This window comes from Schizophyllum commune (assembly GCF_000143185.2).
Source record: "Schizophyllum commune H4-8 unplaced genomic scaffold SCHCOscaffold_2, whole genome shotgun sequence".
Taxonomy (NCBI): Eukaryota; Fungi; Basidiomycota; class Agaricomycetes; order Agaricales; family Schizophyllaceae; genus Schizophyllum; species Schizophyllum commune.
In genome coordinates this window covers 2,043,324-2,061,944 of record NW_026089539.1, presented here as the reverse complement: position 1 = coordinate 2,061,944, position 18,621 = coordinate 2,043,324, and the positions used below count along the sequence as shown (strand labels likewise).

Sequence of the window (18,621 nt, the reverse complement as noted above, 5' to 3'; positions counted from 1 at the left end):
GACTCTATACTGATCGAGGGAGGCCAACTGCGCATCGCTGTGCTCATCCTTGCTGCACTTTCGTAGGGCCTTGCCCGGAAGATGCGGGCGTGCCAAGTCGTCAAAGTGGACTCCACCTTGAAGCAGAAGCGAGGCGTCAGAGGTGTTGCCGAGCGACCTACTTCTCGGATACTGGAGGAAGTGTGTGAAGGTCGGTCAGTCGAGCTGGGGTCGAGCTGGAGTCCAGCTCTCCCTCGCCCGGTCGTTATCCTCGCTGCAATCAGCTGACGGAAGAAGAACGCCCAGCCATCGGTCGGTCGGACCGGGTCCGAATTCGGTAACAAAGGCATTATCTCACGTGCGTCACGCTAATTCAACCGGCTTTTGCGGGTGCGCCATCGGCCCTGGAAATCTCCCACTGGTGCATATTTCAGGCGGAAGTGCCTTGGCCAGCTCCGTCTTTCCGACGACCAGAACCCCGTCCGACAGCCTTCATCAGCCAGACATCGGTCTAACAGCGAGTGAAAGACCTGTGGATCGAAACGCTGAAGACGAGCCGTCACGTCACGCTACGGGGTACAAACGTTCCCGCAGGTCGCAAAAGCCGCAGACCGGAATTTGAATCAGAGGAGAAACGGCACTCAAGTCAGGCACGGGAAACGCCACAGCGTGACAGGCACTGTCTCTCCAGGCCCTCATCGTCGCTTTCCCCTCCTCCTCTATGTTGTCGGTGTACTCGAGAAAGCCGGTGAATAGAGGCAACGTCTAGTGCTAGCCGTACAAGTACATCTGCCAAGCGAAGTTGACCAGAACTGACTGCAAGCGAGAAGGAGGGACGAGATACCGGTGACGATCTCGGGGGGGATGCGTCACTGGTGTGACAGCTGAGAACGATCCGCGTGGGTTGCGACGGTGCGCAGTGGCGTCTGCCCTTTCTCGGCATGCGCATGATTTAAAAGCTCTCGGCCGCGAAGGTCAGGCACTTTTCGCTGTTTGTCGTCGTTCCCCCCCACCTACCCACTATGCACTTCACTCGTGCTATCGCTGCCGCCGCTCTGCTGCTCGCAGCCACCGTCGCCGCCGCACCTGTGCCCGTACGTCGTCCTCCCCCGTAGCCGTCGACCCCTGCTGACTCCGTTCAGGGCGACGAGCTACCAGAATTGAAACGTGCAGACGCGGGCGTCGTGTCGTCTGACTGGAAGCGGGAAGCTGGTGTCCCTACGTCCGACTGGAAGCGTGAAGCTGGTGTCCCGACCTCCGACTGGCGACGCGATGTCCCTACATCCGACTGGAGACGCGGTGTGCCTACGTCCGACTGGAGGAAACGCCAGGGCATCCGCAACTCGGACTGGTAGCAAGACGTCCTCCGACTCGGTGTTGCCCATTGCTGTGGGTGAGTGTCCCCTCCCCCATGATCTCATGCCCACCCCTAATCGCGCCACAGAACTTATTGACTGCACGAATATCCTCTTCCCCTCCCGGACCTTTCGCACTCGTTTACTTCCCCGCCGGTTGTACTGTCGCCTTGTATTCTATACTTGGGCTTGCATTTAGCGCTCAGATCTAGTCTGCTGAATTAATTCTCGATCATACCTCGACCACCTCAGTCGTATGTGTGAATGCGTACCCCCCTGCCCTGACGCGCTCCACAACAGACGACCAGGGGACGGCCGCCCTGGACACGACCTCGCCGCGTATGCGCACATGCTCCTCAACACTCCGCATCGCAGGCTGTCCGCGCATGATAACCCCTTTGCACCCTGGACCGAGTTATTGAAGTCGAGGTAGGATGAAAGTGTCCTACCGGGTCTATCTCGCCACTTGCATCAAGCCTTCCAGTGATCAGCCCACCACCGGCGTTCTTCGCTGAATGGCAAACATACGACATCACTGTCGCCGGATCTTCTTGTGCCGCGGCACTTGCCTCTCCAAGGGGTGGACTGTCCAATGCCTATACACCTTTATCTCGTCCAATCTTGTCGTCCGGTCCCTCATCGGTGAGCAGGCCGGAGTCTGTTTGCGTCTATTAACATGCTATCCGCCATATCGAGACGATATTCAGACCAGATCTCGCTCTTCGATGCTCAGCTGACGCGCTACTCTTATCTAGCCCGTCTACCCCTCTATCGGAGTCTACTTACTGTCCGTTGTCGGTCCATACTGTCCCCCATAACGACTTGCGTATGGCATCCGTCCTCGCTTCCGCCACAGCTCAGCTGCACGTCTCTTCTGGCATGGTGAAGGCATCCCTATGTGAAGGTCTTCCATCAGAAGCTTGAGCCTGAAGTGCCCTCCTTCTGAGCGACCGACACTCGAGGTTTCTTCACGCTACTCCTACAGGTGTTCCTGTAGCCTCCTCGACGACGATGCCGTCATGCAGAATCAGACGCTATCCATCAACGCACCATCGCCGCTTCCCCATCAAGCTTGCAAGTGCTGCTCCGAGTGGCGCGCACTTCAAGACGCTCGCTCACCTCACTTGTACGAAAGCTATGAAGTCTTCTCCTTCTCGTCGACCTCAATACTTACCCGGCAATGCTACCCCGAGCGCTGTTGACGAAGGTCTTCTCGCTCTGAAACAAGGCCTCCTTACGGCGCGGCTTTTACCTGGAGTGAAAGGCCGACGACAGCAGTGGCTTCCCTATTTGTTCGCCCTGCCGAGGCATGTGGCGCGCGATACGCATTCGTCGACGATCAGCGACGATGCCGCAGGAGGGGTCACTTATCGTAGTTCCTTAGGCCTCAGGAGCTGTGGTGCAAGTCCACTGTTGTACCTGTCAAAATGATGCCACCGCCTTCTTCTAACCGTCGACGACGGTTTGTATCGATACCCAATGGGCATCCTCGAACCCATCCGTTCCTCTTGCGCCTTCACTTTGCCCCTCGGAGGAGCTGTGAGGACGTGTTGAACGTTCGCGCTTAGCACATTCAGGCGTTCATATCCAAGGCTTCACAACTCTCTCAGAGCGTCTTGGTCTTCATTCCTGCGGCCCCCTAGTTCTGCACGTACCACTGATATTTGACATGTCCAGAAGCAAGACTGTCGTCCAAAGGCTCGCCAAGGGTATGAATCTGAGCAGTAGACGCCTCATGGTCATGGTCGCAGACGTGCTAGTATGCAGCAGATATGAGCCCTACATAGTTGACAATTGCAAACCTACAGAGTGCATGCTGATCATACCGTACCCATGTATCTCTCAAGCTTGGAAGTCCTCCCTCCGTCTGAGCACCCTTCCTACCTCGTCCCGGTCCATCTCTCCGAGCCCCACAGCATGCACAACAGCCTCGCGCCACTGAACGTCGTCCGTCGGCCCGAACGTAGCTGCTACGACCTCCGCCCACGTTGGGCCCTCTGCCGCAATAAGTCGCCCGCCTTGCAGCAATCTGAGCCACGGCGCCTCCACTCGCGTACGAGGAAGCGCCCCGCCAAGCGCGCCCAAACAGGTCTCGAGCCATAGTCCATTCTCCGCGGCGCAGCGGCGTCCCTCTTGCAAGCTAAGCCGGCCACGATACAGGATGGCGCGCTGCAGGACGTGCTCGGCAATCGAGGACGCGATGCGCCGGTAGATAGCCGCCACGGAGGCGGTTGGGAGTGTCGTACGTAGGAAGGTTAGGTGGGCGCTGAGCAGGGCTATTGCGGGAAGCAAAGTTTGCGAGACGGCGATCTCATCCTCGTCCTGCTGCGCGCTTTCGGGGCTACGTGGTGGGTCAGCTTAACGGCGGAGAAGGGTAGAAGGCAGGGAAGCGCACGAGTTCAGCCACTGCATATGGGGTTTGAGGGCGTTTTGGACTTCGTTGGAGACTTGTAGCACGATCATGTCGTCTGCGCGCTCCACTAGCTTGCGGTATACGTCGATGAGCGCATCGAATATGGTGTTCTCTGGAGTAGAATCTTCGCTTGACGTTGGCTCAGGGAGCAGCGTGCTGGCCTTGACGCGAGCCTTCAGTCCAGGGTTACGGTTTATCTCAGCCCAGAGCTCTAAGAAAAACTACGCAAAGTCAGCTTCTCCTCCCAAACTCTGGCGGCAGGCACATACCAAGTCCTCGCCCCAGCCCTGCAGGGCAGCCTCGAGGTAACGCGCACTAAGCCACGCTTTCGCCAGCTTCTTCACGCCCTCGACCCCGGCTGTGAGCCGTTGCGTGTCGACGTTCATACCACCATCTTCTCTGCCGCCGAAGCTGAGGGCCCCCGGAACCGCACGCAGAAGCGCAGAGGAGAGAGTCTCAAAAGCATCCAGTGAGGAAGATATCCGACCCTGGAAGTGGTCCAATATGGGAAGCTGCACCGTAGTTAGGAAGCGGGTCTTCCGTGCTGCGTTGGGAAGCGGCGAGTAGCGGTCTGCACGGAATCAGAAACGGGATCGGGGAGCCAAGGAGCACCGCGTACCGGTAATCTGCTCAACGAGAGCCTTCACCCGGCGCGCCGCGTTCGTTCCCTTGTGCTCCCGCGGACCTTCCTCACCATCGTCATCCGCAATCTGCCATGCATCGGCCGCGCTGATGATGTCGTGATACTGGTCTTCCGCGACTGCAAGGATACGTGAGAACCTGTCTTCACTCATGCAAGTCCCGCGAGACATACAGCGCTTCTCGCCTTCCATCCAGGCGTCGAACCACTCCTTGGTGCCGAGCACCGTCTCGCTCACGCCCTCCCACTGGTCCGGGTCTTCGACAGTAGACGCGCCCGACGTCCCGAGGAGGGAGAATCCCTGCTCGACAAGTGTGGCATCGAAGCTGAGTGTTTGATAGATGGTATGTGCGAGTAAGGAAGGCCGCTGCAGCAGTAAGGGTATAGTGCGCTTCAGCTTCCGCTGCGCTAGCGGCAGAAGGCAGTAGGTAAATTCGCGCTATAGCCGGTAAGAAAGCGGGTATACAAGGTCTGAAGGCAGGTCTCACCGAAGCGATGATGTCCCGATGCTCGGACGCATTCAAAAGGGTTTGGATGACCGTGTCCATGAAGACCCGATGCTCGTGCGCAACGTTGGCAACATGTGTGAGGTACCATTCGGGCTGGCCAGTAATCAGTCCTTGTCCTGAGTTGGGGCCGGGCAAGTACACACCTTGTCAAGTCGATTTGTTGGCCGGGTACCCTCGAAATGGTACTTGAAGCGTAGTGCGACCGGTCGTACGAGCGCCTGCAACGGATAAAGGCCGGCCTTTTCCGCTCCAAGTGAAGACCGCATCTTCAACCCTCTGTCGGTTGTCAAAGACGAACACGAATCGCTGGAAAGCCAACACTCACATGTCCTGAAGCCGAAGCAGATTGTAGAACGCGTGTTCGAACTTCTTTCTGGTTTCTTTGTCGGCCGAAACGTAGTCCACCGCCATCGGCCACTTCAGCTGCTCCGCGATGTCCAACAACGCGCTGTATTTTGTTAGGGAATGAAGCAAAACATATGGGTCAACGCACGTAGACATGGTTTGCTTGATGTCGGACCAAGTTTTCTCGCGCACCTCCTCCAGAAAGGTCACAAGATGGAGCTTCTGCTGGCCGGAAGCGTCCTCGACGGAAGAGCAGTATTCATCGACCTGCGCGACATAGTTCTGTAGGGTGCTATACTTCTCGAGAGACGCTGGTGTGATGACCTCGGAAGGCTTGAGGGAGGTGATCTGCGATATCGCTGCCTCACTGACAAGTAAGGTAAGCATGCATGCCAGACTACAAACCAGAACACACCTCAAACTCAAAGCCCTTTCCAGGATCTGCATGTATCCCTTCACATTGCCGAGGTCCTTCAGGTTTCGATGCTGAGTCTCAATATCCTCCAGCAACGTTGTCTCTCCGGGCCCCGCAGACATGGAGGATAGCAGCTCATCAGAGAGCTGAGATAACTCGTCGGTGAGGGAATGCCGTAGGAGGGAAAGCTCCTGCGCCGTATGCGCGCGCTCAGAGATCTTCGTTCGGGCATCCAGCAGCAATGCACTCGTGCTCGCCTGAGAGGCAGCTAGCTATACTAGGGCGTCTCAGCAACTATGCAGACGAAGTGAAGGGTCACGCACATCGCGCTGGAGCTGATCATGCCGAAGGGCCGCCTGGTGGAAGTCGTCATCGAGGCCGTCGAGGTCGTCGATGGAGCGGAAGCGGGAGTTGAGGGAGGTAAGGACGGCTTGCTGAGACTTTGTCTTGTCGGGAGGGGCGAGGAGAGTCTTGAGCTGGGCGGAAGTCATGGTAGGCGCGTCCAAGTCGCGTTCACCCCCGCCGTCGCCGGCCCGTGTTGTCCGGAGCGGCTCGCCTCGACGTCACTGATGCTCTTCCACTCACCATGGTGCACTCGGGCGAGTCGACGCGTACTGCTTGCGTCGCGTCGCGTTCGCACGCATTCGTCGACCGCGGTAGACCTCAGCTACACAAAGACTGCTCCGCCAAAAGCAGATGAGACTGACCGACCACTCGTTCTCTTGCATGGCTTATTGTCAGTCGCTGCGAGGACCTCTCGAATTCCCCTTGCTTATTCATGCTCGCATATAACAGTGGGTCTAAACGAAACTGGACGTCTCACTCGAGAGCGCTCTCTACTGAGCTCGTTCGAACGGTCTATGCTCTGGTAGGACAACCAGCACCTGAACTTCTGCCTCGGTAGTGACCGCTTTGGGAAAAAAGTAACCTAACTTTCAACCTGTACCAGGTTGTACTCCATCCTAGGGTAGGATAATCGTAAGCGCTGTAGGTTGAATGTTAACCTAAGGTGCACGGGTTCTTGTTAGGTTGTTTTTCACGCGAAAACGGCCAACTTCAACCTACGCGCCGCCGGTGGTCCTACAGTTCATTTTCGACTAGGTATAGGTTGTTTTCCTTACAATGTATGGATCGCTCTCGCTACGCTTCTTGGTCTCGTGTGATTGAACCTCAATGGAAAGGCCAACAAATGCACGGAAGCAACTGATATTATACGAGCACGAGCCAGATATCGTGAACGTAGGAAGTACGACGTCAATAATAAGTAATGGGTATGCAGGCATGCATGTATGCGCGCGAGCGCGGTACACGTACAGTGCTATCGATGCCAGCACCAGTACCACAAGTACTAGTAACGGTAGGGGAAATAGTCCATAAGACCATGAGAAAGAAGATTAAGGGCCTGTTCGGGAAAAAGAAACACGTCATAGTTAGCTGACGTACCTGCCTTGTAAGGCAGGTCAACGAAGTTCGTCGAAATTTCTTCCCACGTCACGAACTTCCTGTAAGTCGGCTGTTCGGAATCCCACCGCGTAGTTATAACGAAACGAGTCGTCCGTGGCCAGCCAGAGCCGCGGTGCTTGCCACCCCTCCCACCACTGTCTCTACTTCTTCCTTTTCTTCATTCATGACTTCTGCTCGATCTCGTCAAACGGGTGCCCGCCGTTCACGCGGCCAGTGGTGCGCGGCGGCAGAGGCGATCATGCTCGAAGAGCTTCGCGGCGCGCGTGCCAATGCACAGAATGGGGACAACAACTTCCAGCCCGAGGTGTACAACAACGTCGCTGCTAAGCTGCAGGCTGCCGGATTCAACCTCGATGCAGATCAAGTCCGGAACCGCTGGAATAGGGTGCGTGGCGGCTTCTCGTATAAGTCCTCCAACTGACACGTCGTGCAGTATAAGTCGGCTTACCGTATCGTCAATTTCTTGCGTGGCCTGTCGGGCTTTGGCTGGGATGATGCTCGGAAGGTCGTCACGGCGTCCGAGGAGGTTTGGGAGGGCTTGCTGTTCGACGAGGTGCGTAGCCACCTGCTTCTCCTCTGTTCCTACCCTTACATGTCCTGCAGAATGGCAACAAGCGGAAGAACTACAACGCCTACAACTACTTCAGAACCCATCCCTTCCCGGAATACGACGAGATCGGTGACCTGATCGGCGGGAACGCGGCCACGGGTGAGCATGCGTTCTCGTCGTCAGCTGGCGCAGACGCTGCACCCCCGGCTCCCACCAGTTCTCAAGCTCCAGCACCCCAAGCGGAGCAGCCATCGGGCGATTTAGAAGGGACGCAGGCTGTTGATCTCCCAGTCGAGGAGGAGGTACCGGTGCGTGGTACTTGCTCTGGATATTGATATCTCTCACTAACCTCACCGTATAGATAGACACGGACTCGCCGAATGCACAGGAGTTCCAGGCTGCTGCGCCTCCTGCTCCCGCACCTGCTCCGTCCCCCGTGGCAGCTCCTGCACCTGCACCATCCCCCGTTCCCGCTCCTCCGGCTCCGGCTCCCAAGCACGCTGCCCCTGCCGCTGGGACAGTGCTTGCATCCGCACCCTCGTCCCTCAAGCGCAAGCGTTCACTCAAGGATGACATCCAGGAGCTCAGCACGGGCGCAAAAGCGCTTATGCAATCCCTGATCGAGCCCACCACACCTACGTCGTCATCACCAGCCTCATCCTCGATCTCCCCCCTTCGTCGGAAGTGCTGGGAGAAGCTTCGGCAGGAAGGGCTTTCACCGTGCTCGAATGCACGTGCTCGTCGTGTCTTCCGTGCACCCGAGGCTGTGAAGGAGTATCTCAGCTTTGGGGATACTGACGAGGAGGCGGAGGCACGCGCGTTCTGGCTTGCGGAGGAGATGGATAATTTGTATGCTGCTAAATTCAAGTGATCCTGGCCTTTGTCTTCCATACCTCTTGTTCAGCATAGAAAGTACCTATATCACTCCTTTTAATACTGAATAAATGGTTCAATTTATTGTTGCTATTCTAGTGCAAGTGAGCAGCCTGCCGACGAAGCCGACGTTCCTCGAGGACACCCTGGTACTGAGTCCACATGGCCTCTGCAATCTGGTTTCGCAGCGAGGCTGCTCTCTCGTCTTCGGTCTCTGGGATTCGGGTCGTGGAGGCAGGCTGTGTGTCACCATGGGGATCGGATGCATGCTCGTACTCGCCGTCGAGACTGACACGGTCACGACGCTGTCGCTCGGGATCATGGGCACGGAGGAAGTTGTGCAATATGCCGAGTCCAAGAGGGATACGGCACTTAGTCTGGATGGGGTAGTCGCACGCCTCGGCTGCCATCCTGAATTCTCGCTTGAGAACACCGAAGATGCGTTCGATCACGTTCCGCAGCTGAGCGTGTCGCAAGTTGTACAGCTCCTCCTTCGTCTCAGGTCTGTTCTCTGATGAGCTCGTGCACCTTTGTGAGGATGTAGGATACACACCGTCGTTTACCGGCCTCCCACTCCCGCAAATGATAACGCGTGCTTCGGTATGGGACAAGGAGCGTGTCACACGCCGGAAATCCCGCATCTGCAATCCAGTATTTGCCTTGCGGGAGCTTCAGCCCTCCTCGATGTGTGGCATGCGTGTACACAGTGCTGTCTGCAGCACTCCCCTCCCAACCAACAAGTATATAGAGAAAAAACATGTCGAAGTCGCAGACAGCGAGGACGTTCTGCGTGAGGTTGCCTTCGCGATCGCGCCAGCGCCCACGTGTCATAGCGGGTGGGTGGACAAAGAAATGGCTGCCATCTATAGCGCCAAGGCAGTCTTTGAAGAAGGGGTACAGCTTCGGGTCATGTAGGATACGTGGGGGTGTGTCCGTGCTCTCTGGCAGCTTCATGTATGTGTTCCGAAAGCCGTCCGATGTGAGAGCATTGAGGACGAGATGAAAGCACCTGTACAAACTTGATCAGAAGGAAATCGAAGCGGACAGATAGCCACACACCTCGAGACTGTCTCGTTGCTCCGCTGAAAGCGCTCGGCCGTGTGCCGAACACTGTTGTTTGTCACTGCCTGGTACAGGAAGATGGCGACCATTTCCATCGTGTCGACGTATCGGCGTGCACGCAGTCCTCCTCGTCGGATTAATTCCCGCTCGAGTGCTCGGAAGACGAAAGGGCGAGTCCCGATGTTGTCTGACATTCGATTACGGTGGCCATGCAGAAGCTCTTGGATCCAGAGGCGACCAGTGAGGACGGACGTGTGATACGGCTCGGGTTCGAATCGACGCCATTCGTGGTCGACGGCAGCGAGGGCGGATGCGATCGTCAGGATGATGGTGACAGCTGCGACGGCGCATCGACGGCGGTCTCGGCGGAGGTGAGTCGACGCAGGGATAACGCCGCCGGTGCTCTGAGGGAAGGCGCGCACCATGGTGGTCGACGCGTGCAGGGTCTAACTTACGGCCTGACTTGGGCCTGACTTCAACTTCGCGCCGTTGTTTTTCACATGACTTTGTCACCCTACGTCAGCTAACTATGACGTGTTTCTTTTTCCCGAACAGGCCCTAAAAGAGTGAATGAGTGCACGTGGGCGTGCGTACGTAGATGATGTTCACTATTACTCGCGTCCGTTCAGGCCTCTTCCTCGACATCCATGGCACTCTCGGGGGGAGCGCGACTCTTGCTGACCTTGCGCGCCTTCTTTGCCGCGGTCGCCGCCTTCTTGGTCTTTGCCCGCTTCGCCGCCTCCGCATTGACGAGCGCCTTTTTGCGACGCGATCCGTCACGGTCACGTTTAGCGGCGTTGGCCTTCAGGTGGGCGTACTTGGTAGGTCGCGCGAGCTCTCCGGTACGGTAAAGATGCTGACGCTTGTTCTTGAGGTACCGCTTCGCAATCTCCTCCGTGGCCCAATCGTTGACGAAGCGCTGGAGAAAAGGGATGTCCGTGCGAGCCTGCGGCGAGGCGTGGGTAAGTTGACAGCGCATCGCGCGAACTCGAACACTCACCACACGATAGAGCTTTCCCTTGTCCTCCGGCGCGATTTGGCGCCACTCCTTCTCAACGTTGAGCTGTGCTGCGATGACGTAGTCCCGGATGCGCCGCTGCGAAGCGAAGGATAGCATCAGTAGGCAGTCAGGTCGGTCAAAGCAAAGAACGCACCACGATGGACAGGTAAGTCTGATGTTTCTTCGAGCCTTTGACCCCCGCGAGACCCATCTCCTCTTGAATGGAGTAGTCGTTGCCCGCAGTTCCATCCGGGCGAGCAACGAGCTGCACATCCCCACCCATCTCGACATCCTCGCCCTCACCAGCTTTGTCCTCGTTGGCATTGAGCATAGAGCTGACATTGGTCCCAGGGCGGAGGAGCGTCATCTCCTCATCCGACTCGTCGTCGGATGACTCTGCCGTCATCGAGTGATGGATGCGCGATGCGCCGGGCTGGTCCGGGGCCCCCATCTCGACGTCGTCCTCGATCGGACCGTCGTTGGCTCCGGGCGCGTTGACTCTGGACGCGTTGGTCTTGATGCCGCTGTTGGCATTGGCTGACACCTCTTGGACCGCATCAAGAGGCTGTACCGTGACATTCACTAGGGAGAGGTGAGCTGTGGTCGAGGGAAGGCAGGCTGACATCTTGAATTGACGTACATCCAGCAGCGGCTAGGCGGCGAACCAGCTCCTCCACCTCGCCAGCATCCAAACTGGAGGTCTTGTCGGATGCGGCCACGCCTCCGCCTTCGGTGAAAACTCGCCCACGACTGCCAGCAGCGGTCTTCCCGTGCTTAGAGGCTGCCGAGGAAGTGTCGTCGGTCGCGTTCACGATGGCTGTGTGGCCCTCCTTTGCCTTCGACGGCTTGGGCTTGCCTGCCGTTGCCCTCGCCCTTTGTGCGGCAGGGGACTTCGCTCCTCCCGCAGCGGCAGCAACCGGAGCACGGTTACGACCGCCTAGGGAGGGCGCAGGAGGCATCGCGTTTGTTGTAGGTGAGGTGGTTTTTGAAGAAGAACGTGTGCTACGAGGGCTCATGGAAAATAAAGATCGCGCCGGCGCAGTGGTGGTGGGTGTAGAGACAGACAGATGTGAGAGGCGTATGTGGTCGCGAAATTTGTAAGTCCTCTGAGCCTTTCCGATTCGCTCTTACTGACTTGTCACGTGTACAGCTCCAATCTCGATCCCGATCCTTACCTGCTCGCCCGTTCGACATCGACCTCCACCCGCATCGACCTCCCTTTTCCCCTCAGTCCAAGATGGCCCGCGAAGGATACGTCTGGTGCACCCACTGTCACCAGTCACTGCCACGCAAGCGCGAACGGGAGCACCGTCGCCTCAACATCCAGCCCTATCCCCCACCGCAGCCCTCTCCCTCGCGACGTCGCAGGATCATCGAGATCGAGTCGGAAGATGAAGAGTTCGAGGATTATGAAGGAGATGAAGGGTCCGACGACGAGGAAGATGGCCACTCCACCAGAGCGAGATCGGACGGTGGATCGGCTGCTCGGGCAAGCACTCCCGCGTATACGGAATGCGGCGCGTATTCTCCCTCGCCGGCTGTTGATAACGATGGACCTGAAGCGTCACACGATGTTGACGAGGAGCTCGAGGCTCTGGACGTGACATGGGAACTCCATCCGCTGCGTGAAGGGCTGGCTGCTGCACAGGAGGAGATTGCAGTTGAAGAAGATCGGGCACAGGTGGAGGGATGGGCATCAACGGAAGGGGAGGAGCTTGACGTTGCGGCCGAAGCGGAGGACTCCGACGACGAGGACGATTACTTCGACTGGGATGCCTTCAAGGCTCGAGCGGAGGCTACGTCCGCTTTTGACGACCTCCGGGCTAATTACGAGCGCATGGCAGCTCAAGGTGTGTACTTCCCACCTCATTCTGGGTTCTGTTGGCTAAAGGGATGGTCTAGCTCGTACACTGGATGCGTATGACCGCGCGATCTGCCGCGCGTTTTCGTTCAAACTACAGAGTCAGACGTCGGACCGCGCGTTTGCACAGATTCCATATGCTTTCCCCCAGCAACCTGAACTCCCCTCCCTGCACGAGATTCGACGCCGCGTGTCCATGCTTGCCGAGTTTCAACCTCAGACCTACGACTGCTGTGTCAATTCATGCTGCTGTTATGTTGGCCCCCACGCTCACTTGCAATCCTGTCCCTACTGTGACGAGCCGCGTTATCGATCCAACGGAAAGCCTCGCAAGCGCTTCACGTACATCCCAGTGAAGCCGCGTCTCCGTGCCTTTGTGCAAAACCAGCGCATGGCTGAACTCATGCGCTACCGTGGCCATGAGCATCCGAACGCGCGCGAGGCAGGGAAGATGACGGACGTCTTCGACGGCAGGCACTACCGCATGCTGCGGGAGCGTCACGTCAAGCTGCGTGGTCGCGAGCAGGAGCACAAATACTTCGACGACACACGCGACGTCGCATTGGGCTTGTCGACGGATGGCTTCGCCCCTTTCAAGCGCCGTAAGCACACTGCATGGTGATGGGATCGTACGCTTCAGAGAAGTAGCGCGCCTAAGGTGGCAAGAGATCGCTCAACAGTCGCCAAACGACCACACAAACAACCCAAAGACGAGACAGTTACTTCGTTAGAAGCGCAGCGAGTCCGTGTTTTTGTATTGCTAGGGAATATATAGTGCCAACAAATAGACGAGTTTTGGAAGTTCGCGAAGTAGCGCTAGTTCCTCGACCGCGGCAGCTCGTCAGGCTTTTCACAAGTGTTTCTCAGAAGTAATCACGCAAGGAGATGGTCTTTTCAAGGGATTTCTCAAAGATTTCTCAAGGTTTTTCTGGTCTGATTGTTCTGGTATTGTATGCAAAGTGTGGGCTCTGCAAGGGCTCTGCTCCTGATGTGGGCGAAAGTCCCCGAACTGTAGGTACGTTTCGGTATATATACGGTAGGTAGGGCGGCGCACGGCCGATGCAAAATGACTCGAGTTGGTGAAAACTTCCCGATCTCGGATAATTCCCGCGAGGCGCATCAGCAGCTTCTCGCAATTCCTGTCCTTCCTCCCCTCAACTGGCCTGCCGCGTTCCGTCGTTCCGAGGCCGTCGCACGTTCTCCGGTGAGGCCGATGGCGGATAGCGCTGCGTGTTGAAATTCCGAGTCATATTGGTCCGGGTCCGCCTAAGCTTCGACGCCTTTCTGGTATAGATAGGTTCGGCAGTCGTTGCCTGCCGCCAAGACAGCTGTGTTCGCTTGTATCGTGCCCGAAGCCGAGTGGAAGACCGCGCGGTGAGGCGCGGTACTTCGCACAATTGTTCGGTCGGCGAAGTCCGAAGCACGTGAGTGTTCGAGTTGACACGGTCATGTGACTCGTGCGCGTCCCGGCGATGGGGTGAGGACCGCGGCTGCGGTCCTATGAGGTCCTCGCACCTTGCTACCTCATAGATACAACTGTCCAGTAGCCCAAATTGACAAGCGATAAGACCGAGCGAGGATGGTGTTCGACATGGGTGAGCAGCACGCTAGGTACGCCTACTGCCCGGATGATTCCCCTTCTAAGAGCCAATAGATGTCATCCCCGTCGCACATCCCAGGGTAGGAAAGGCTAAGGGAGCTCTAAGTGGTCCTCGAAGTGTCTTCTGGGTATATTCTCGGTCAGATGCCTCCCAAATGGCCCTTTTAAACAGTGTTTCTCTGATAATAGCTCGGTAAAATACCTACGACGCGCCCGTTGTACAGTCACGACGTCGTAAGGTATATACGAGTCCTTATGGTCAAGCCAGTTAAAGACGCCATATCGCTCTGATATTGGGCACAAAAATGCGTTTTTCAGCGCCAGGCGCATCATCTCCCCCACACCAAGATCTTGACCGTCCCCGGTCATTCTCTCTTAGCAGTGGAGATGAATCGGCGTTGTTACCCTACGGCATACGCCGTAGAGTCGACTGCGACGACAGTCTCTTCTCTCTCGGTTGGTGTGTTTCTGGTTTTCGGTGATTCCCGTAGTTTAAGCTTGCTCGATCGGATCGACGGCGCCGGCGATGCTTATATGTCGACTTCCCGCGCCTCGTGCCTTCTACATCTTGCTCTCGACGTTCACGGTACGTCGTACGTGCCTCCGCGACGCCACGCGCCCCTACTGATGCAGACAGCAGCCATGGCGCCCACCGACACGCTGGCGCATCGCTCGGCGCGTAAAAGCCATCAAGCATACGGCTCCAAGCTGGACTCCATCAACTGGGAGTTCCACTCGGCGGCGGGGCTCAACAACCGCGCCCCCACGACTGAGAATATCGTGTGGGCGTTGGGGCGCAAGGGTTCCCGCCAAAAATTCGTTCTGAAGAAGCTGGTAGGTGATTCTGTTCTCTCTTATTCTCTTAGGCGCTCACGCGGCGTGGTAGCACGCACTGGCCGCCATTCTTGTCGCTGGCGAGTCCGAGGCCGACGACCCCGATTTCGCGCCGGATCCGGTGGTTGCCGCATGCCTGTACTTCTTGTACGATTGCATTCGCGCGACCGACCCGGCCGCTAAGTACTACGGCGCGGCCAGCGTTCCTCGCCCCGAGTAAGTACCCCGCATTTCTCGCTATTGTTCCTGCTGACAGTTTTCTAGTTTCCTTCTGAATCCCGTCGCGCTGACGTTCCAACACGCGGACGAGAAGCTTCGAGGAGAGGCGAAAATCGCCGCCGCTCGTCGAAGCAACCAGGACATGGTAAGTCCTCTAGTTTTTCGCTGTTTTCCATTGTTAACGCCTTCGACCCAGTTCGAGAAGCTGCGCAACGCGCCTCGGCTGCCTGCGGACCACGTAGCGGTAGTCGCAGAGCGCCTAGGGTACGGCGAGCTGACGCTGGGGGAGTGCGGTCCCGCCAGCGAGGCTGAGCGCGGCTTCGCCGGGCGTCGGTCGCAAGCTCGTCGACGCGGCGCGGAGACGCCGCCGCCTTCGACGTCGCGTCGCAAGGTGAGTTTTCCATCTACATTCGCGCTTGTGGTACTGATTTTTCGCTAGGGTATCTCGGCGAGGGCGGCAAGGGCTCAGCGTCGTCGTAAGTCGCCTACGCCTACCGCCAGCATCGACAAGGCGGACGTCGAGAGCGAGGACGAGCAGGACGACGCTCCAGTCCCCTCTCACGCCGACGCAGAGAGCGAGTCGGAGGAAGACAGCGTCTTCGGCACGCCCTTGCCGCCGCGCAAGCGTGCTCGCATGCGCATTATCTCTCCTCCTGACTCTCCGGGTTCCCCTCCGGTTTCCGCGACCCTCCCCGAGGTCGGTTCCGCGTCGCCGTTCTCGGCTACCTCGGTGGCGCCCCAGTGGTCGCCCCTCAACAGGCCGGAACTGCTGCTGGAGGCGCTGCAAGCGCTCCCGGCGAACACGTCTCGCCTGTTCTCCCTCTCGCCCGAGGCGTCTGGGAACGAGGCTTCCGGCCCTGCGCCTGAGGCGTTGGATCATGCGGACAGCGGACCTTCGGACGCGTTGCCTGTCCGGCTGCGTCGTCTTCCGCTCGACGCGCTCGACGTTCCGGAGCAGTCGCTTCCGGCGCCATCGCCGGAGAGCTCCTCCATGCTCTTTGGTATGCTCTTTCTCTATTTTCCACGGCTCTTCTTGATTTTCTGACGCTTTCTTTTACAGGTCGTCCTACTCCTGCCCAGGTTTGGCATTCGCGGAACACCCGCCCTCCTACGCCTCCTTGGGATAAGGGGCTTTACTGAAGGGGAAAGCGCTTTGAGGCGCCGGCTTGATTTTTCTTGACGTTATAGCTATCTCTTTTAAATTTCTTGCTTTATCTCTTGTTTCTACTCTAGAGTAGTTTATTTCTTGGAATAAGGACCCAATTTCCGTACTGAAAGCGCGAAAAATGAAGCCCCGCTTCTCATGAATTGCTCTTACTTCGTCGCTGGTTCATCTTCCGAGCTCGCGTGGCGTGAACGTGACTGCCGGCTATTGCCGAAGTTCAACTTGCTTCCGCGGCTCTTAGCCGTGTAGCGCAGCGCGAAAAAAGTTTTCTCTCTGTCCGACCGATTGACAATGCTCTAGACCACCGGGCATCTCCCCCACACCAAAGAAATCGGCGCCCTCGCCGATGCGCGGGTGAGACCAGCAGCGGTCACGGAGTCTCAGGCTGACATATGGTCAGGGAAATTTTCCTGTCGGCGATCTCTCATTTTTCTCGCTTTTTCATTTATAAGGGGACGGGACAGCAGCGGACGACAACGAAGTGCCCACCATGGCCCTCCCGTTCACTCGTCAGAACGTCAACAAGCAGATGTCGAAGCTCTCCTTCACCGCCGGCCCCACGATGCGTCCTCGCCTCTTGGCGCTCTTCGGCTGCGATCGCGAGGTTCTCTCGTCCCAGCAGAAGATGCTGCAGGCCATGTCGTATGACATGAACGATGTCAACGTCGCTGCGTCGTACCCCATGCACAAGGCTGCCTGCGCGGCAATACTGGACGATATCGGAGTGCGTATGCAGCTGTCTTGTCTCTTTCGCTCAATTGACATCGTTGTCAGGTCATCACTACGTCTCCGCTCTGTCTGGCCCAGTATAACGTGGTGTCAACGGCCATGAACATCGTTATCATCGCCAAGCGGAGTGTGGGTCCGCACGAGACGACCGACCAATACTATCATGGTCTCGACGCGATGTTGACGACCCTGCAGAACGCCATGACGCAGGTGCGTGGTGTTCTTACGCTTATATTCTCGTTTTGCTCATGTATCTCTTAGATCAAGGCGACTCAGGCAGGTTCGAGGCCATCCGGTAGCGCCATGACCGGGGTCGAAGCGACTACGGCACCGGCTGCCAGCATGGCTGCCCCCGCCGATCCCGCTGTCGCCGCCACGGACTTCGTAGATCCCGCCTTGGCGACTTCCGCGGCCGCTCAACCTTCTTCGACTGCCGCTGCTGCCGCGTCTGCGACAGCTGCAAAGGCGAAGCGAGGCAAGAAAAAGGAGAAGGTGTCCGCTGACGACCCCTCCACCCCCTCTGTCCCTTCGAAGCGCTCGGCTGAGTCCAGCACAGACGCACCTCCCTCGAAGGTATGTATCTCAAGCAGTTCCTGCGCCGAACTGTCTCACTGACTCGTCCGCGCAGGTGCAGATTTTCGACGTCTCCGACACCGGCGTCGCGCACTTCGGGCGCACCGGCCTTGCTTTCGAGGGCGTCAACGGTTCTCGCTTGATCGAGCAGACGTTGGGCATCGGCGCGCAGCGCTCCTTTGATACGTCGAAGGAGATCTGGGCGCGCGCTCAGGTGGTTTCCACCGACCAGTACGGCAACGGCGACCTCCACCAGGACAGCCTGTACCACGCCCTTCGGGAGGTCACAGACCATCTGAACACCAGCTCCGCCTTCATCGGGTGCTTACTCGCCTCGCACGAGAAGCTCGACAGCGCCCGCCAGGACCTTCAGAGTCTGCTTCGGAAGGCGATTCGCCGGGATGAGCACCTCCGTCGGGATCCGGTGAGCGCGCTTTTATCTCAATGTCTTCTCTATTGCTCATAATTCTCACTAGTCTGAGGAGGCTGACGTGCCGGGTTCCCGCCGTCAGGGGATGGACGAAGGTCCATACCAAGCCGACTACGACCGCGTCCGCGACATCCGCGGCGCTTCTCCCGAGTCCCGCCACATCTTGGAGACCGTGGAGCGGGAGCGCTTCTTGGCCGACAAGAAGCCCGGTTCTGCGAACGCGGAGGCGTCGAGCTCTGCTGTCCCGGTCGAGCCTACCGCCGGCGACGCTCCCGTCGCGATGGAGGTCGATGTCCCCGCGGTTGAGGTCCCCGCGTCCCGCTCTGCTAGCCGCGCTCGCAAGAGCCGCTCGACGCGCACCTCTGCCAAGGAGGCTGAGGAGTAGACCTTCCGCTGTTATCGCCTCAAAGTGGCGTAGCTTCTTCTCTCTTGTTTCTCTTCTCCCGCTTCCTGACTCTTTTATTACTTCCGGCACACTAGAGTGCCTTCTGTGTTTTAGTTTAAGTCTATCCGTGTTTTCACGGCGCGCGGGTTGTCTGGCTGTGTGGCAATTACCGTACTCGGACCTTTAGATACCGATTAGCGTACGCGTAATTACCGAGTTC

At 57.7% G+C, this 18,621-nt stretch overlaps 8 protein-coding genes across 8 annotated transcripts; 4 read left to right on the top strand and 4 right to left on the bottom strand.

Annotated features, from left to right (window-relative positions):
• The first annotated feature begins 909 nt into the window (after positions 1-909).
• SCHCODRAFT_02611276 (uncharacterized protein) lies at positions 910-1,541 on the top strand. Its single transcript, XM_003037281.3, has 3 exons — positions 910-1,073; positions 1,122-1,372; positions 1,424-1,541. The coding sequence occupies exons 1-2, from the start codon at positions 1,002-1,004 to the stop codon at positions 1,332-1,334; spliced, it is 285 nt and encodes a 94-aa protein (XP_003037327.1). The 5' UTR covers positions 910-1,001; the 3' UTR covers positions 1,335-1,372; positions 1,424-1,541.
• Positions 1,542-3,176: 1,635 nt separating this feature from the next.
• Positions 3,177-5,778, bottom strand: SCHCODRAFT_02489358 (uncharacterized protein; the record flags this gene model as incomplete). The annotated part of the gene is given in 10 exon segments (XM_003038632.2): positions 3,177-3,675; positions 3,730-3,968; positions 4,017-4,318; positions 4,337-4,507; positions 4,562-4,826; positions 4,876-4,989; positions 5,040-5,172; positions 5,222-5,344; positions 5,390-5,608; positions 5,657-5,778. 10 exon segments carry the CDS (start codon positions 5,776-5,778, stop codon positions 3,177-3,179), a joined length of 2,187 nt encoding a protein of 728 aa, XP_003038678.1.
• A 3,566-nt stretch (positions 5,779-9,344) lies between these two features.
• On the bottom strand, positions 9,345-9,652 carry SCHCODRAFT_02473599 (uncharacterized protein; the record flags this gene model as incomplete). Its single annotated transcript, XM_050342722.1, has 2 exons — positions 9,345-9,552; positions 9,603-9,652. Coding segments are annotated over 2 exons (258 nt in total), but the record flags the coding sequence as incomplete, so codon positions are not given.
• Positions 9,653-9,721: 69 nt separating this feature from the next.
• On the bottom strand, positions 9,722-9,874 carry SCHCODRAFT_02473277 (uncharacterized protein; the record flags this gene model as incomplete). Its single annotated transcript, XM_050342717.1, has 1 exon — positions 9,722-9,874. A coding segment is annotated over one exon (153 nt), but the record flags the coding sequence as incomplete, so codon positions are not given.
• A 356-nt stretch (positions 9,875-10,230) lies between these two features.
• On the bottom strand, positions 10,231-11,564 carry SCHCODRAFT_02696751 (uncharacterized protein; the record flags this gene model as incomplete). Its single annotated transcript, XM_003038633.2, has 4 exons — positions 10,231-10,551; positions 10,606-10,701; positions 10,760-11,187; positions 11,246-11,564. 4 exons carry the CDS (start codon positions 11,562-11,564, stop codon positions 10,231-10,233), a joined length of 1,164 nt encoding a protein of 387 aa, XP_003038679.1.
• A 278-nt stretch (positions 11,565-11,842) lies between these two features.
• On the top strand, positions 11,843-13,088 carry SCHCODRAFT_02596771 (uncharacterized protein; the record flags this gene model as incomplete). The annotated part of the gene is made up of 2 exons (XM_003037282.2): positions 11,843-12,455; positions 12,508-13,088. 2 exons carry the CDS (start codon positions 11,843-11,845, stop codon positions 13,086-13,088), a joined length of 1,194 nt encoding a protein of 397 aa, XP_003037328.1.
• A 444-nt stretch (positions 13,089-13,532) lies between these two features.
• On the top strand, positions 13,533-16,259 carry SCHCODRAFT_01082539 (uncharacterized protein; the record flags this gene model as incomplete). The annotated part of the gene is made up of 10 exons (XM_003037283.3): positions 13,533-13,670; positions 13,795-13,890; positions 14,014-14,061; positions 14,385-14,652; positions 14,707-14,900; positions 14,953-15,116; positions 15,165-15,264; positions 15,316-15,510; positions 15,559-16,120; positions 16,180-16,259. The coding sequence occupies 10 exons, from the start codon at positions 13,533-13,535 to the stop codon at positions 16,257-16,259; spliced, it is 1,845 nt and encodes a 614-aa protein (XP_003037329.2).
• Positions 16,260-16,774: 515 nt separating this feature from the next.
• SCHCODRAFT_02486287 (uncharacterized protein) lies at positions 16,775-18,401 on the top strand (the record flags this gene model as incomplete). The annotated part of the gene is made up of 5 exons (XM_003037284.1): positions 16,775-17,008; positions 17,059-17,223; positions 17,275-17,586; positions 17,642-18,010; positions 18,063-18,401. The coding sequence occupies 5 exons, from the start codon at positions 16,775-16,777 to the stop codon at positions 18,399-18,401; spliced, it is 1,419 nt and encodes a 472-aa protein (XP_003037330.1).
• Positions 18,402-18,621: the final 220 nt, after the last annotated feature.

Bases quoted from the DNA above. Each gene is read 5' to 3' on its own strand.
- SCHCODRAFT_02611276 (XM_003037281.3), top strand. From the start codon at position 1,002: ATGCACTTCACTCGTGCTATCGCTGCCGCCGCTCTGCTGCTCGCAGCC. The intron at 1,074-1,121 runs GTACGTCGTCCT...GACTCCGTTCAG, and splicing joins TCGCCGCCGCACCTGTGCCC to GGCGACGAGCTACCAGAATT.